General features: G+C 42.8%; 1 protein-coding gene across 4 annotated transcripts in view; it reads left to right on the top strand.

Moving 5' to 3' along the window:
- Positions 1-18,243, top strand: part of BAIAP2 (BAR/IMD domain containing adaptor protein 2) — a 208,853-nt gene that overhangs the window by 34,021 nt on the left and 156,589 nt on the right. For all 4 annotated transcript variants that reach the window (XR_009761274.1, XM_061615774.1, XM_061615776.1 and 1 more), the window contains exons 2-3: positions 1,878-1,953; positions 16,625-16,711. Coding sequence is in view for 3 of the 4 variants with exons in the window: in XM_061615774.1 (XP_061471758.1) it covers positions 1,878-1,953; positions 16,625-16,711 (163 nt within the window). In the remaining variant the exon portion in view is untranslated. The remainder of the gene's footprint in view (positions 1-1,877; positions 1,954-16,624; positions 16,712-18,243) is intronic.

Raw genomic sequence — 18,243 nt, 5'->3', positions numbered from 1 at the left:
AAGGGAGTGGAACTGTGTTTAGAACAGGTAATCTACCTATTTCTTGGATGTGGGAACTTCCTGTCTAATCAAGACCCAGTCTAATTTTTTTGCCCCTCATCCAGCTTGATACTGCCTTCAGGCACTGGTCTGGCTTCTGCACAGATTCTGATGACAAGGAGAAATAAAAGCTAGAAATAGATCTGTTTCCCATGTACTTGTGAAGACTTAAGGTATACATTAATTGTATATATAGATATATGTGGTTATGCCACATGCCATAACTCTTAACTGTTTATAGCTGTGGTGGAATGGTAGCCGCCTTTAGGCAAAGTAACCATATTGTTAATATAGCCAACATGCCCTCCAGATGTTGCTGGACTCCAACTCCCTTCAGCCCTAGCCAAAATGGCCAGTCAGGGAATATGGGAATTGTCCAGAAACATTTGGAGGGCACCATGTTGGCTACCCCTGAAGTATATGGTTACTTTGCATATATGTGTAGTTGATGTATGCAGTTTAATCCTGAAGCTTTTTAGAAATTTGTGCCTCTGCTGGTACTGTTTTTAATTCCTATTTGTATATTGCTATCTTGCACTGAAATGCATTTATTGAATCTTATGCAACCTGTCTGAAGTGTATCTAATGCAGAAAAGGAGGATATAAATTGTGATCCTTTAAATTGGAATGAGTTCTCCCACCTTTAAATGGCACCTTTCCACTAAAACGTATGAACCCTCTGCTTGGAAAACCATGTAATTCTAGTCTAGTTAGACACTATTGCCCTGCATTTTCTAGCCAGGCTAAACATAGCAGTATGAAATGTGTTTCTCCATGTCTGTTTCTACTAGAATAATAGGAGCTAAAGAATCTGACAAGGGGAAAACAACTTTCTTACGAAGAGCTCAAGCTTAAATGTTAAAACAGCTCTCGGGGATGGGGTATTTTGAAATGAAGCAGAAGGGTCTATGTGTGGATGATCTTACTCTTACATGCTCACTCTCACTCACACATGCATCAGGAGTAGATTTGTCATTGAATGAATTATATTATCTATGTAAACTTACAGTCAATGGGTAACTGTTCCGCGTGTATAAATAAGGTATTCATCTGAAATCCCAGTGTCCTGACACCACCTACTAAACAGAAAATATTAAAAAATGGCTAAATTCAATCCTTTAGTTGCCCATGAAGAGTCTCTCGTTGGGGAGCTTATGATGACTAGAAAAGAAAAATGAGAGTTCCTCAATTCTTGTTCCTCATCATGAGGTGCTAAGTGTAGGAGCAGGAGTTCTGCCATGCAGTGTTTCACCCATTGGGGGCCCAAGTGTTTGGCTGGAACTTGTAGGCATGTATCTGAATGTTTTCCAGTCCTCTGCAGGAAAATGGAAGGGAAACGTGTATTAAAAATGTGCTTAAAGCAGTATGTCTGGGTCTGGCAAAGTTTGTTTGCTATTACAGTCAACATTTTTGTTTACATTGTGTTTAAAGATTGAAGGGTTAGTACCCCATTTGCCAATCCTACTTCCTCTGATCTTCTTTGCATTCGTTTATGCTTCATTTTGTTTATGGCCTGGCAAAAGAGTTGTACAGGAGTAGCTTTGTGGTGTCTGGAATTCATCGTGTACATCCCTATATATGTAAAATCCCGGACTGAGTTGTAAAAATACATCCGTTGCCTTATAAAATGCTATTTGACTTTGGTTTGTGTTGTCTGTGTGGCATGGAGTGTATGCATGTGGGAGGATTCAGTTTCCAAGGCTAAATTCTGTATGGTAGTGTGAGTCAGCCTCTCGTGTATTCATACATATGTACCCAAGGAGTACAAGAACACTTTGGCTCTCTCAGCAGTGTCTTTAAATTGCTAATGTCTTGTTCATGTTTTGTTTTTTTTGTAGACTATCATGGAGCAGTTCAACCCCAGCCTCCGGAACTTCATTTCCATGGGGAAGAACTATGAAAAAGCCTTGGCAGGTAAGGAAAGTGTCACTGTGCACGCTGTTGTCATGACTGTAATGTGACAACTGTGGAATCTGCTGGCATCTGGTGGTGGTAGAGGTGGGGAGAAATGGTAAATCTTGCTGCTAGGATTGCCGGCATTGCTCTTGAAGTTTAGAAAATATGTCAGGAATGTTCTTGCTTACTGAAGCCAAGCTGCAGAGCCACTCTTTGGATTAAGATGCAACCGTATTATCGTTCTATGACATACAAAGTATGAAGGGCTGTCACAAGGCAAGTTGCTTAGGGAGTTGTGACAGGGAACATCTTCTTTACAACAATGAGCCAGAAACAGGCTGCTGATTGATGAGCCAGAAACAGGCTGCTGATTTACTGACAACTAGGTGATAAACACAACTTCAGACTGAATAGCCTCTTTGGATTGTCTGAAAAATCTTTGAATCTATTTTTATTAGCAAATAAATTCCAGAATGCAGCTCTACACTTGGCAGTATACATATATGTTTCAAAACTGGGTTAGCAAATTCACTCATGTTTTAATAGAGCAAATTCCTTATTAGTAAGCAAAAAAGTGTTTAACAACTGTCAGCTATATCACAAATCTCCTTTTTGGGGCAAGGTACTTTGAGAGGGTGGTGGCAGTCCAGCTTCAAACATGCTTGAAAGAAGCTGAGAATCCAGACCCATTTCAGTCTGGTTTCAGGCCCAGTCATGGTACTGAAACTGCCTTGGCCTCCTGGTGGCTGACCTTTATCGGGAGAAATATGAGGGAGTGCAGCCCTGCTTAATCTTCTTGACCTCTCTGTGGCTTTTGATATGATTGACCACAGTACGCTCCTGGACCAAATTTATGAGGTGGGGAGGGGCACTGTTTTGTGATGCTTCTGTTTTTCACTTTGGGTTCTGTTCCAGAGAGTAGCAATGGGGGCTATTATATTGGTTGCTAGTTCATTTCTGGGCCCAATTGAAGGTGCCCACATTATTGTTTAAAGCCCTAAACAACTTAAGCCCTAAATATCTGAAAGACCACCTCCTTTCATACATATCTCCTCAGGTGTTAAGATAAGCAGAGGGACCCCTCTGGGTAGTTCCACTATCCCCAGAAGCTCAGGGGTGATGGCCTAGGGGAGGGCATTCTCTGTGGCAGCCCCTTAGTTGTGGAACTCCCTCCCCATTGAGGGGCATCTAGCACCTTCACTATAGCTTGCCTAGCACCTTGCTACCCTGGACTCCTTTTGGGAGGAAGGGTGGGATATAAATTTAGTAAATAAATTGTTGTGACCTGCCTTGGGACTTTGGAGTGAAGGGTGGATAATAGATCAAATTAATGATAATACTTGGTGCCATGCAAATTGGCCTGTGCCAGGCCACAGGGGTCTACTCTGCCCCATGCTGTTTTAATATGTGGATGACACCTGGCTCTGGTCCTCCATACCATCTGAATTGGGAGAGGCAATTCAAATGCTAGACTGGTGCTTGATGGGGGTGATGGGCTGGATGTGGGCCAACAAATTGAAACTGAATCCAAATGAGATGGAGGTGTTGTGTTCAAATTCCTGAGTACAGAAGGCAGGGAGACAGACTGTTTTGGATGGGCTGCACTTCCCTGGAAAGAGCAGGTCCATAGCTTGGGGAATACTCCTGGGTCACTGGAGGCTCAGGTGGCCTTAGTGACTAGGGATGCCTGTTTCCAGCTCTGGTTGGCAAACCAACCACAGTCCCTTTGGATAGAGATGACTTGGCCACTGTACTTGCACCCTGGTAACGTCCAGATTGAATTGTTGCAATGCATTCTACATGGGGCTGCCCTTAAATACTGTTTGGAGATTGCAGCTGATGCAGAATGAGGCAGCCAGATAAAGTAAGTAGGTTGCTGTGGCTGGAAGGACTCTTTATTATACCTATCCTGAAGCAACCGCACTGGTTGTCTATTTGTTTCTGAGTCCAATTCAAGGTTAATGTATAAAGCCCTAAATGACTTGGGCCCAAAATATCTGAAGGAACTTCTCCCATATGCACCAGTTTCAATATCAAAATCAGTAGAGGAGCTCTCATTAGTAGTGCCAACACCCACAGAGGTCTGGTGGGGGGAGAGTGGTTCATGAGCAGTGCCTTCTCTGTGGCAGCTCCAAATCTGTGGAATTCCCCCCGCATAGAGGTGCATCTGGCAGTGATACTTTACGTCTTTTGTTGGCTACTTAAGATGCACCTGTTTACCCCGGTCTTTGGAAATGAAGTATAAGTTTTTTGTTGTCTTCCCCATAAATTGTACTTCTGTGCTTTTATTTTATGAATTGCATTTTAGTTTATGTAACCCACCCTGGGACCTAAGGATAGGTAAGGAATGGCAGAAATAAGACAGCAGAGAGTACTCCAATATTTAGAGTAACGTTTTAATTAGTTAGTCAAGATTGACTCGTTGTTGCTGAGTTGATTCATTGGCTTCAGTGGGAATTAGTCATGACTAACTAGACTAAGTAAAGCTATACTTAGACTATTTAAATCCCACTAATGTCAGTGTCTATTTTGCAGCCTATATGTGTGCAAATGTCTGTGGCATGAGCTTTCATAGGTAAGATCCTGCTTTGTTAACTGTATCTGACAAAGTTTGCTCTTAAAGTTGATGCCTTAATCAAATACTTGAGTCTTTAAGGTGACTCTTTCCTCCAACAGAATAACACAGTTAAGTTTCACTTTAAGTCACACTTCAGGCAGCAAAAAAACAGGTTTGCTACAAAGTGTGCAGTTGATGCAGGTGGTTACAGCCAGTTGCAGCTTGATGCTGAGTGTACCTGTATGACATACAGATTCTTCCAAACACCCGTCTGTCACATTCACATTGTACATTTTTAAGTGTACACAGAAAAATCTTAGGGGAAAAACCAAAAAGTTACATGAAATGGCTGTTTGTTAAGGACAACTTTTTAGCTTCAGCTTGGAAGTTTGCCCCCAAAGTTAATAGATTTTCAGTTGCTGTTGTGACACTAATATGCCTGGTTTCCTGAATATAATTGCACTGACTGCTTTAGCTGGCCCTAGGTGCATGTGGAAAATCTGTTATGTTTCAGTCAGTGTATTTTCTCAGACCAAATGAGAGGTTGGTCAGCTGTGTACATTACTCTCTACTATATCTCCACTGTTCTATTGTTAATCTGTAGCGCAGGTAGGCTACTTTAGTTCCACCCACCCCCAGGGACTTGGACTAGCAAGAAGATCTTAATTGCTTCTTCCTTTTTCATACTTGCTGGCACCTGAACCTTGATGAAGCCCTAGGGAAAGCTTTCCCTGAAAGCTTCTCTATTTAGGTGGCCTGAGGTTCCTTTGGGTGGCTTCACTTACTGACTCTGCCTGCTTGTTTAAAGGCAGCAGCATTCAATAACATTCCTGGGATTTTTTGTTCCTTTTTCAACAAAAGAATATATGATGAGTCAGTTTTGTGAGTATTGCATCACCTGAGTGAGTCTTAAGGGATGCCAGCTCAAAGCAACTGCACATTCTGTACACTTGGAACTGGTTCACACACCCTTTGAATTGATCTGTAATCTCCAGTGGCTACTTAAGGAGAAAAAGAAATACTGTGGGTCTTTAGACTGCTTTTGAAATCCATGTCTTCTAAAGTGCAGGCACACTGTGGCTACTTAGTAGGAAGAGAACCAAACTCAACGCAGGCTCAAGGGTTGCACTTTCTTCTCATCGTTATTTCATGTGTTTCAAGGCTGAGTCCTGGCATTTAGAAAAAGCTGAAGGACTGAAGCCCTGGGTAAAATCATGCCCTGGCATTCTTTTTGCTAAAAAGGAAGTTTATGTAAGAACAATTCTACCAAATCCTTGATGTACATTTAATTATCTTGACCCTGATAAGTCTATTAACTGAAAGGAAATCAAACTGTTACCTAAAGAATGCTGACAAAATTTGAAGTGTAGCAGCTCTCATCAGGGAGCAATAGCCCATAGCTGATTTTTCAGCACAGTATAAAATACTTGGAAATGTAATCCAGAGGTTATGTGCCATGAATCTGAAAAGAAACTTCATACTGTGGACTCTTGTGGCCTTCTTGATTTAAGTTAATATGAAATGGTGTGTGTGTGTAGAGCTTGGAAAAGTTACTTTTTTAAACTACAACTCCCATCAGCCCTAGCCAGCAAGGCCACTGGATTAGGCTGATGGGAGTTGTAGTTCAAAAAAGTAACTTTTCCAAGCTCTGTAGTGTGTGTGTATAATTTTTATATATATATGCACGCGCACACACACATTTCAAAAGCACAGATTTATAGGTGTAGCATTTGTGTACCTCAAATCAAGTAAAATCCAAGACATCATGGGCTGGTTCACACATTGTGGTAAGCTTGGCTTATAGTAGAGATTCCCAAACTGTGGTCCATGGACCATCTGTGAGCTTCATTCGTAGCATTTCTGTAAAAATACAATAAAAATAACACAGTATCTACAATAGCATATTATCACTGCTGCAACAGGCTGAAAATTATTAAGTGGTCCACAAAGACCCTCAGCAATTTTCTGACTTTTATAAATCTCTTTGGGGTTTGGAACCTCTGATTCTATAGGATCTTCTCTATCCACCTGTGCCCAAGCTCCAAGATAATCGACGGAGATCCTTCTCCAAATATCCCCTTAATCTGAAGTACAGAAAGTGGCTATTAGGGAGAGAGCCTTGTTTTCAGTGGCCCCCAATTGTGGGACACTTTTTCTAGAGCAGGAATGGCAAGCCTGCAGGCCAGATGAGGCCTGCCAAGCCTTTTCTAGTGGCCCACCACCTCCCATAGTCTTCAAGCCCCCTAGTTGATGGGGATGTGTGTGTGTGTGTGTGGGTGGGCATGGGCATGTATGTGGGGGTGCAAGAGACAGTGGGTGCTGGTGGCCATACTAACTAGAGCTATAAGCCCATGGAAGGCTGAAACAGAATACAAAGTAAATAAAAGTAAATTATGGCCATTCTTGCTTCAGAAGCTAATGTAGAACAGGCCATTACAATGTGAATGCCACTGTTGCAGAAATGGGGGTGGATGGGATGTACTCAAACATTTGTCCTTGATGTGATGATAGGAGTGGGTGGTATTTAATGGAGTAGACTCATTGAAGTTAGTGTATATTACTACTAACTTATTTCAGTGGGTCTTCTCTGAGTAGGACTTAGTTGAATACAACCCAGCGCTTATAAGGACACAAAATGTCCCTGTATGAAATGTGTGCGTGGGGGTATGGTGTTAAACAATGTATACCTATTGAAGAGGAAGACGAAGGCTGAAATCCAATACATACTTACCTGAGAGTAAGTCCCATTGAACCCAATGGAGCTTGCTTCTGAATAGACATGTATTGGATCGCAGCCTAAGAGTTATATGAACCAGGAAGCTTGGTTTACTTGACTGTTTACTTAAAATCATGTACTGTACTGCTAACTAGGACCCTTTGGACCCTTCTTGAATTGCAACATTTTAGAGAGCAGAGAAAGTACATGTACTCTAAAACACAGATTCTCAAAGTTTCTTCCCCAGGGCCCACTTGAGATGGCTGAAAGTTACAGAGGTTTGCCAGTTACAAGGTGAAGGCAGAATTTAGTATAACCAGCTGGTAATTACTAGGTTTTTCTGCTCTCCATCTCTTGTTCCATCTGAATCAGGAGTGGAGGTTGAGGTGCTAGACCGGTGCTTGGAGGCTGTGATGGGCTGGATGTGAGCCAATAAATTGAAGCTGACTCCTGAAAAGATGGTGGCATTATGCCTCCTGAGTTTCAAGTCCAGGAGGCAGGGAGACGCCTGTCCCAGCTGGGTTACACTGGAAGGAGCAGCTTAGGGGTGCTCCTGGATCCAACATTGTCACTGGGGGGGAGGGGGGCTCAGGGAGCCTCAGTGGCTAGGAGTGCCTATTTCTACCTATGGCTACATCACTAGCTACAATCTCTCTTGGACTTGGCCACTGTACTCCACGTCCTAGTAACTTCCACACTGGACTATTGCAGCGTACGCTACATGGGGATGCTCTTATTTATTATTAGATTTATTATAGTCTAATAATCTGCCCTTGAATAATCTGCCCTTGAAGATTCAGAAACTTCAGCTGGTCCAAAATGCAGTGGCCAGATTACTGGCTGGGGTTCCATTTAGAACTTGTATAATTCCTGTTTTGAAACAGTGGCACTAGCTGCCAGTTTTTCCCAGTCCCAATTCAGAGAGCTCACATTTGTGTTTAAAGCCCTAAATGACAGGTCCCAGATATCTAAAAGACCATCTCCATCCTTAACAACTTTCTCAGGCATTAAGAGCTGCAGAGGGGCTCCCTTGATAGTTCTACCACCATCAGAAGTGCATGAAATAGTGATCCAGCAGAGGGCTTTCTCTGTGGCAGCCCCTAAATTGTGGGGTTCCCCAAAGATTGTTTCTAGTATCTTAACTGTACACCTTCCACATATGCTGAAGACATGATACTTTAACCTGGCCTCAGAGATTGAAATGTATATTTTTAGGACTTACCCTGTTCTTGTGATTATAATGTGCTTTAAACTATATTTAATGATGTATTTTAAATTGTTTCCCTGGGACCTTAGGGTTGAAGGGCGAGCAATAAATCAAATTAATAATAATAAATTGCTAAGTTCTTTGCCACGACATTTTCCTTGTGGCAAGCAGTTCCATAGCTTAGCTTTCCTCAAGCTTAGAAAAGAGACTTGCTCTGAAACTATTGTGACAGCCTCCCCATTTTAGGCAGAATTTGCTGATCCAGAGACTCCCTAAGTGAAGAGGGCTTCTCCTCTATGGTTTTCCTTTCCAGACCTCATTTGTACCTCATACCTTTCTCCACAACTGCACATTTCTTTCATCACTCCTCTCTAGTCCCTTTTACATTCACTATAATAAGATTTCCTCATACCACCTTCCTTTCTGTTCCTCTTTTATTTACTATTATAATGATAATAAATTCACTAATAGGCAAAAAACCTATAAACATACAAAAATGTAATTCTCCACCTTTAGAGATGGCAGGTGTTGCCACCACTCACCATATGCTCAGAGGCACATGTTACTAAATTCTTCCTACACAGCAAGCTTGTGAAAGACCAACCCAAGTTGTGTTTGCATTTTGACAAATTTGTAGGGCAGTACAATATCTCCAAGAGGAGGTCAGGTCTCCTGCTCCCCTGGTGCATTCACTATAGCTTCCCAATTTCCCTGCTTTTTAAAGATTAATAGAAATATCTGTGGGCTATAGGTATGTTCTTAAACTGCAAGGTTTTTTGCCTATTAGTGAATTTCTCTGCTTTTTAAACCAGGAGGTAAGAAATGAGATCCTGTGCAAGTTTGCTGAAAATGGATTGATTATTTGCATGCTTATTGAGTTCAGTAGGATTTACTCCCCTGCAATCATGCTTAGGATAGGTGAAACTGACCACAGGGGATGGGGAAGGGAGGAGGAAGGGGAGGGAGGGGAGGAAGGGCAGAGGACAGGAGGGGGAGGGGAGCAGGCAGGAGGGGGAGGGGAGGAGAAGGGCAGGTTTGATCATTTGCAGGTTAATTGAGTTCAGTGGGATCTACTCCCCATGCAATCATGCTTAGGATAAGTAAAACTGACCAGGGGGGAGGGAGGCAGGGCTGGAGTGGGCAGGGGAGGAAAGGAGAGGAGAGGGGAAAGGCAGGTCTGATCATTTTCATGCTTACTGAGTTCAATTGGAATTACTCCCATGCAGTCATGCCTAGAATAGATAAAACTGACCATGGGGGGGGAGGGGGAGGGGGAGGGGGAGGGGGGAGGAGGGGAGAGGGGAGCAGAAGGAGGGGGAGGGGGAAGGAGGGAAGAGGATAGGCAAAGGAAGGGGGAGGGAAGGGGCAAAAGGGAGGTGATGGGAGGAAGGAGGAGGGGAGGGCAGGTTTGATCATTTGCATTCTTATTGTGTTCAGTGGAATTTACTACCGTGCAATTATGCTTGATAGGTACAAATAACCATAGAGAGGAGAGGGAGGGAGGGAGAAGGAGGGGATTGGGAGGGGAAGGGAAAGGGGCAAGAAGGGGATAGGAGGGTGTGGAAGGGAGGGTGAGTCTGATCATTTGCATACTTTTTGAGTTCAGTGGGATTTATTTCTGTGCAATCATGTTTAGGTAGGTGAAACTGACCTGGGGGAGGGGCAGGGAGGGGAGGAGTATGGGGAGGGGAGGAGATTGGGTGGGTGGGCACTGGGCAGAGGGGAAGCCTTTTTCCTTTCCAAAAGGAAAACACTGTGAACAATAGCTTTTTAGTGTTTCCCCCCACCTTTTTATTCTACAGCAGGCACATGTAGCCTTCCATCCAATTTAAACCAAAGCTGTCCCTGGCCGCATCCACACCAGACCTTTATTTCACTTTGGACAATCATAGCTTCTCCAAAAGAATCCTGGGAAGTGTCGTTCGTGAAGGGTGCCAAGAGTTGCTAGGAGATGCCCTGTTCCCCTCAGAGAGCTTCAGTTGGAGCGGCTGACTGTTTAACCAGTCTGGCCACTGGAGCTCTGTCAGGAATAAAAGTCTCCTCTCAGCACCCTTCACAAACTACACTTCCCAGGATTCTTTGGGGGAAGCGAAGGCTGTCTCAAGTGAAAAAGAGAACTGGCATGGGTGTGACCCTCTGATTAGCCAAGCCCAGCAAGCTGTGAATCTGGCTTTTAGAACTCTTTAACAGTTGGTTCTTACTGAGCATGCCCAACACTATCATTGAGTTCAATGCAAAATTTCTTAAATTAATTAAAAATCAGGGATTTTTTAAACTTTTAAACTGCAGAAGATGAAGGTCAGAGTATGGGGCAAGGTCAGTAATAGAATTACAGGTACTCATTGAACACGGCTGATTTTTAATTAATTTCAACAAATTATGCGAACTCTGACAAAGTCCAAGAGGGGTCTGGATTTTCTCTCTTTTTACGCTTTGAACTCTGATTCTGTTTTGTGTATCCCCATAAAAATGTAAAGGGTTGTTAAGCAAGCATTTCTGAGTTCAGGACTATAAGTTTTGTAAGGGTTTCTTCTGAAATGAGCTTATGGGAAGTATCAGAATGGCATGGGGAGGTATTTTCAATTTAACATTATAGAATGCAAAAAATCCACGCTTGCTGTGGTATACAGCCACTCTTGTGTCTGTATAATACAAACCTTTTTATCTCACTTTCCGATTTCCTTCAATACATTCTGTGGCCCTTTTCACTCAGAGAGGGAGATTCTCCTTCCCTACCCACCACCCTGCCCCCACAATTCTGGCTTCCAGCCATCTTTTACTTGTTTTTATTAAATTTATATCCCACCCTTTCTCCCAAAGAAGCCCAGGTTGACAAGGTAGTAGGTGCTGGTGCTGCCCTTAGTCTAACTAAAAAGTCTATGGTACAGCTAGAAGGCACAGGGCACATTGCGGCATTGAGGCCCTCTTGAAAGTAGCCCAAGGCTCACTGGTTGAGAAATACTGCTCTAAGGCGAGGCCCTGAGGAAATACAGTATCTGTCACTGATAACGGACTCTTGCAATCTCGTTTCATTTGCTTCAGATTTTGATAAATACATCTTACCTGCAGATCTCAGATCTGTAATCTTAAGTCACTCTATTTTTCTCTTTTGTCTCTTGATCTGTGTCCTTACGAAATGCAAGCGTTTTAATTCAGTAGCACTTGCTACAACGTGTAGTTTTGCAGTGTTAAACAAAATCTATGCAGTGTGCTCTTGTGATTAATCAGATAAGACGGAGTTCCACCTAAAGTGATATGTTGTGTAGTGGGAACCTCAACACAGACTAAAACTATGAGCTGCATTTGAAAGTCAGTGATAGCTGGCTACCTAGTAACATTTTGAAGGCTTGATAAGCCAGTATTATCAAGCATGTGTACTCTTTTGTAGGCATCCTCCCAAAATAAGAATTCAGCTTCTACACCAAGAAAACCAATGTCCTATAATCTGAATAATCTACTCAAATCCTGCAGATTTCCATATGTTTTTACATAATTCTGTTTAAGGTTTTCAAGGAATTTGGAACTTAACAAATCCTGGGAGGAATAATGCAAGGTTTTTGCAAAGCCAACAGTTGGACGTTTCAGTGCTCCCCCCCCAACTGCTATAAAAAGAAAGCTAAAATCCTTGTAATGCCCTATCCTGCTCTAGATTCTGGATTCTTATATGTAATATGGTTACACATAATACCACCTGTAGCCCAAACTAGCACTTGCTATGTTGTGTTCCTGATGGTGAATAGCTTTTCATTATTCATTTGTCTAAATTTATTTATTTATTTTATTTATTTTATTACATTTTTAAACCGCCCTATAGCAACAAGCTCTCAGGGCGGTGTACAACAGTATAAAAACAAGTTAACATACAAATGAGCGTGGGTACAATAGACTATAAAAGATATATAAAACAAGATTAAGACAAAAATAGATTAAAATTAAAATTAAAATTTTAAAATGCCTGGGCAAAGAGGTAGGTCTTTACCTGGCGCCGAAAGGATAACAAAGAAGGTGCCAGGCGTATCTCGTCAGGGAGGGCGTTCCATAACTCGGGGGCCACCACTGAGAAGGCCCTAGCTCTAGTTATTACTCTCTGGGCCTCCCTGTGCATTGGAACCCGGAGAAGGGCCTTCGACGTCAGGCGCAGCGAACGGGTAGGTACATAGCGGAAGAGGCGTTCCGCCAGGTATTGTGGTCCAATGCCGTTAAGGGCTTTATAGGTAAGAACCAACACTTTGAATCTGGCCCGGAAACATATTGGTAGCCAGTGCAGCTGGGCCAGGACAGGAGTTATATGATCATATTTTTTAGCCCCAGTAAGAACTCTGGCCGCAGCATTCTGCACCAGCTGAAGTTTCCGAACCATCTTCAAAGGTAACCCTATGTAGAGTGCATTACAGTAGTCCAATCTAGAGGTTACCAGAGCATGGATAACTGTGGCGAGGTTCTCTCTGTCCAGATAGGGTCGTAGTTGGGCTACCAGCCGAAGCTGGTAGAACGCATTCCGTGCCACCGAGGCTACCTGAGCCTCCAGTGACAGAAGTGGATCTAATAAGACCCCCAAACTATGGACCTGCTCCTTTAGGGGGAGTGTAACCCCATCCAGGGCAGGTCGGACATCTACCATCTGGGCAGAGAGCTCCCCCACCAACAGCATCTCAGTCTTGTCAGGATTGAGTCTCAGTTTATTAGCTCTCATCCAGTCCATTATCGCGGCCAGGCAGCGGTTTAGTACATTAACAGCCTCACCTGAGGAAGATGAAAAGGAGAAGTAGAGCTGCGTATCATCAGCATATTGCTGGAAATGCACTCCAAATCTCCTTATGACCTCACCCAGCGGCTTCATATAGATATTAAAGAGCATAGGGGACAGAACCGAACCCTGCGGGACCCCATATTGGAGTACCCAGGGATTCGAGTAATGCTCCCCAAGCACCAGCTTCTGGAGACGATTCTCGAGGTAGGAGCACAGCCACTGCCAAGCAGTGCCTCCGACTCCCAAATCCGCAAGTTGCCCCAGAAGGATACCATGGTCGATGGTATCAAAAGCCACTGAGAGATCCAGGAGGACCAACAGAGTTACACTCCCTCTGTCTTTCTCCCGACAGAGGTCATCATACAGGGCGACCAAGGCTGTTTCTGTACCAAACCCCGGCCGAAAGCCCGATTGAAATGGATCCAGATAATCAGTTTCATCCAAGAGAGCCTGGAGCTGGTGAGCGACCACACGCTCTAAAACCTTGCCCAGGAATGGAATATTTGCTACCGGTCTATAGGTGTCAAGATTTTCAGGGTCCAAGGAGGGGTTTTTTTTAGGAGCAGTCTCACCACCACCTGTTTCAGGCAGAGTGCTACCACTCCCTCTCTTAAAGAGGCATTGATCACCTCCTTGGCCCATCCGGCTGTTCCATTCCTGCTAGCCTTTATTAGCCACGAGGGGCAAGGATCCAGAGCAGACGTGGTCGCCCACACCTGTCCAAGCACCATGTCCACATCCTCGAGCTGTACCAACTGAAATTCATCCAATAAAACAGGACAGGGCTGTGCTCTGGACACCTCATTAGGATCAACTGCTACAATGTTGGAGTCAAGGTCCCGGCGGATGTTCGTGATCTTATCTTGGAAGTGTCTCGCAAACTCATTACAGCGGCCTGTTGATGGTATTATTGCGTTCTGAGGACCAGAGTGTAAAAGTCCCCGATCAACTTTATAAAGTTCCGCTGGGCGGTTAGAAGATGACTGAATAGAGACAGCAAAGTACTGCTTCTTCGCTGCCCTCACCACCTTCACATAGAGCTTGGTAGAGACCTTCACAAGTGCAAGGTTAGAGCCGTCGGGAGTTAGTCTCCATTTGCACTCAAGCCGTCTCCTTTCTTGCTTCATCACTCTTAGCTCCGGGGTAAACCACGGAGCCAGTTGAGCTCTGGAAAGGAGAGGGCTCATTGGGGCGATCGTGTCAGCTGCCCGGGTCATTTCCGTATTCCACAGATTGACCAGGGTTTCGACAGGAGCATCAGTTTTATCAGCCGGAAAACTCCCCAGAGCCTTCTGAAAACCCTCAGGATTCATTAGTCTCCGGGGACGGACCATCTTAATTGGTCCTCCACCCTTGCAGAGGGAAGAAAACATTGTGAGTCTAAACCTCAATAGGCAGTGATCTGACCATGACAAAGGAATAGATGTAAAATCCCTCACTCCCAGATCACCATCCCCTAATCCAGTGGCAAAAATCAAGTCTAAGGTGTGCCCCGAAATATGCGTAGGGCCAGTAACAAATTGAGACAGCCCCATGGCTGTCATGGAGGCCATGAAGTCCTGAGCCGCCCCTGACAAAGCGGTCTTGGCATGAATGTTCCCTGTATTCTTTTGAGATATGAAGTAGTTTATAAGAACTTGATCTGAATTATTACACACTTTTTTTTTCATTTCAGTGCCAAAAGTGGTAGGTGACACAAGCTACAAGTTTGACCCTGATACTCTTGTAGGAGTCAGTTATGTCTTTTTCACTTATTTTCTAATATTAAGTTCCTAGCCCTCATGGTCATGTCACTGAGACAAGCTTGAAAGCCTGATAGGAACACGTGCTAAATTGATTCAAACTAAAGCTCAAGTTCTGTGTCTGCGTGTTTCTCCCATGCTCTGCACTTCTCACAGGTGTCATGAGTTTTAACCTGCTTTAATGACTTGAGTTCCAGAATGCAGCCCTTCTTAGAACCCAAAATCTATACACTTCTTATAGATTAGTGTACTGTTGCATTTCTATATTGGTCTCAAAAGATCTCTCTGGAGGTATTGATGTACAAACTTTGTTGAACCCAATCCCGGGAACATTTGGTTGCATTTTCTCTTTGAAATAGACAGGTATATATTATAGTTAGATACTGTGTTTAATATATTATTATACAATGGTGTGACATCAAAGAGTGCATCTTGAATCTCTGTTTCACATGACTCTGCTTGTTACCGATCTCTTTTAGTGCACTCTGCTTCAGTTTTCTCCTTGATACCTCCCTTGTTTCATTGCTTTATTGATTCTAAAATAAAATCTCCCCTCCTCCCATTTTGGACTGGGGAGTAAATTAGATAAGGATAAGTGAAACTTCCATTAAATCAGGCTGCCCTGTTCCAGGCTGTGGATTTATGTAGAAAATATACCTAGCCACACTGTCTGGTCCCATTTAGTTTGCCATACATGCTGTATTATATAGGCCCAAATTCCAATATCAAATATAGCAAGAATTACTACATAAGTAAGATCTGGAAGAATTTGACTGCAGTCATTCAGATTGCAGCATTTTTCCTGAGTTTGGTCTAGAAGGAATCCCAAATTAATAAAAAAAAGCCAACAGCACAAATGGCTAGGTTCCTGATATGTTTTGAGAAAATGTCTTTATCAAAGGAATCCATAGAATACAAAATCAGAAGCATTGATGGAAGCAAGCTTTGAGTTTTTTGAGTTTCAACTCTGGCTTTTACCTATACAGTAGGACCACGGCTGTAAAGCGGAACTCATTGAATAGAATGGTGCGTGATGCCCGAAAACCGCCGTAAAAGTGGAACAAGCGTCATATGAGTGGGGCTTTAGTCTAATTGCGTCTAATTGAGACCACTGTATTAGCGAAGTGCTGTAAAGTGAAGCGCCGTAAAGTGAAGGGCCCTACTGTAGTTTAATTGAATATATAATGTTGTACATATGTTTCAGTACTATAGAAATTGCAGATACAGTTTTTATTTGGGTTTACTTTTTTTAGAGCATGTAACTCTGTAATTCCATATTTTTAGAGAGTTTATAACTTCTTTTTTTATATAGATTCCCTTTATAAAGAGAGTTTTTGAAAAGCATTGGGAGCACAATCCATTTATGCAGCTGTCTTTTATATTCAGTTCTTTTCTATGGCTATCTTGATTTTTTTTTTCCCCTTTGCAACTTTATCCCAAATTCTGGTGGCCACGCTAACATTTGGATGGTGAATAAGTTTCTAGATAGTGGAACAGGACTTGCCAGGAGTTCATAGGTGCCTTGTGGTCATGTTGCTGGGCTGCTGGCACCATGTGGTAGTATGGCTAATATTGGGCAAAATGCTGTATTGTGAACCACAATGGAAGATAATCCCCAATTTTTTAAAACTGATATATTCAAACAAAAGAAACATTTTCAGTGGTGCTGGCCTTGACGGAGCACTGGAAATAAATATGCATTTGTTTCAATTTCTAGGTGTGACATATGCAGCAAAAGGATACTTTGATGCTCTGGTTAAAATGGGAGAACTGGCCAGTGAAAGCCAAGGATCTAAGGAACTAGGTAAGTCAATCACGTGAATGCTGCCAATAGAATTAGACTCAAAGTGGCAAGTTCGTCTTAACTGGGATGGCAACATCAAAGTGTGGTTTTCAAAGCATGGTCTTCTCAGAGTCGTCATATTTTTAAGATAGCAAGTGTTGCTACCTCCATAAAGCTAGATTTTGGGGGATTTAGGCTTTTGGGGTGTGACACTACTATGTTAATAGGTAAACATCCACTCATTTTTGTTTTCCTTTTCAATGGAATTACATTTTTCTCATTGGAAGTAATATAAAGTATTACAGGTGACTGCACATGATGGACAGCGTATAAAAATCAACACAGTTCTTGGTTCAGAAAAGTGCATGAGTACTAGATTTTTTCTTTTTCTTTAATTGTGGGGCTGCCCACCAGTTGGTTCATTTGATTAACCCTCTGTCTGGAACACTTGTAAGACTGGAAAATATCCACATGCATATTTGAGGTACATTCACATATAATGCCAGATTGTTATGTGTACAAAGCATGAGCCTCAGGCTTGCATGCTGTCTCTCCCTCTTCCACACCTTGCATGTGTCTCCTGGTCTTTGTGTGTAGCAAACCAAGATTGGAAATTTGGATTGCGGGGAGAGGGAGAGAAGGTAGTGCCTTGAGGCTTTTCAGGACGTATTCATGGTACCCAAAACTGTAGTTCCGTTCTTGTGTCTGAATGGGTCCTGAAGTACTTAAGGTTCATATTGTTCATATTTTTTATGTATAGTTTATTAGGGTTTTCACATTATTACAATAAAACAGTACATTCCATTATTCCCCCCCTCACCCCCTTCACATCTCCCCTTCCTCCCTTTACTCTCACAGTTCTTAATGTGTTGTATGTTAGGCAGTTAGGAGAATGTCATTTCAAGCATCCAGTTAAAGATTAGACGATGCTGGATTCTGGCTTATGATACATAAACAAATACTAGCCAAAGCCTAAAGAATCTGCAGGCCTACAAAGCTGCATCATTGCAAGAAAGTCTTAGCGCTCAGGAAGCCAGAAGGGGCGTTCCTACATGTTTCCTGAATGCTACGACCTTCTTGCAGTGGCATTGTGTTAGAAGGAGTTAGTTGAGAAACAGGTGCCCAATTTGGGGGAGTGTGTGCGCACACACGTTTGAGTGAGTTTGTATGTTCCTGTGTTATGCCCTTCTGTGTTTGTTGTTGGAATAATGGATTCCAGAAATTAAAGCTTAAGGTTACATGTATAGCTTGGCTAGTTTAGCTTGTTTTCCTTACACAATTTGGATTATGTTTAATTCAGATTATGACAGTGAGAGCGAGTGAATTTAGGCAGTGTAACCCTATTGAACCCTGTGTTGTAGCATTTCCAAAGTTTTGTACATACCTAGAATTGAGATTTCCCCCCCTCCTTCCTACCCCTTTAACTGCATCTATCTGCTGCTTTTGCTAGCCCGGCGTGGTTCTAGTAACTGTTCTGATAGACTGTAATCTAACCAGTCAAGAGCAGTTGACTTGAAGGTAGTGCTTCAGGTGTGAACTGTGGAAAATTATAT

Source organism: Rhineura floridana, chromosome 3 (genome assembly GCF_030035675.1).
Source record: "Rhineura floridana isolate rRhiFlo1 chromosome 3, rRhiFlo1.hap2, whole genome shotgun sequence".
NCBI classification, from domain to species: domain Eukaryota; kingdom Metazoa; phylum Chordata; class Lepidosauria; order Squamata; family Rhineuridae; genus Rhineura; species Rhineura floridana.
This window is presented reverse-complemented; position numbering and strand designations above follow the sequence as displayed.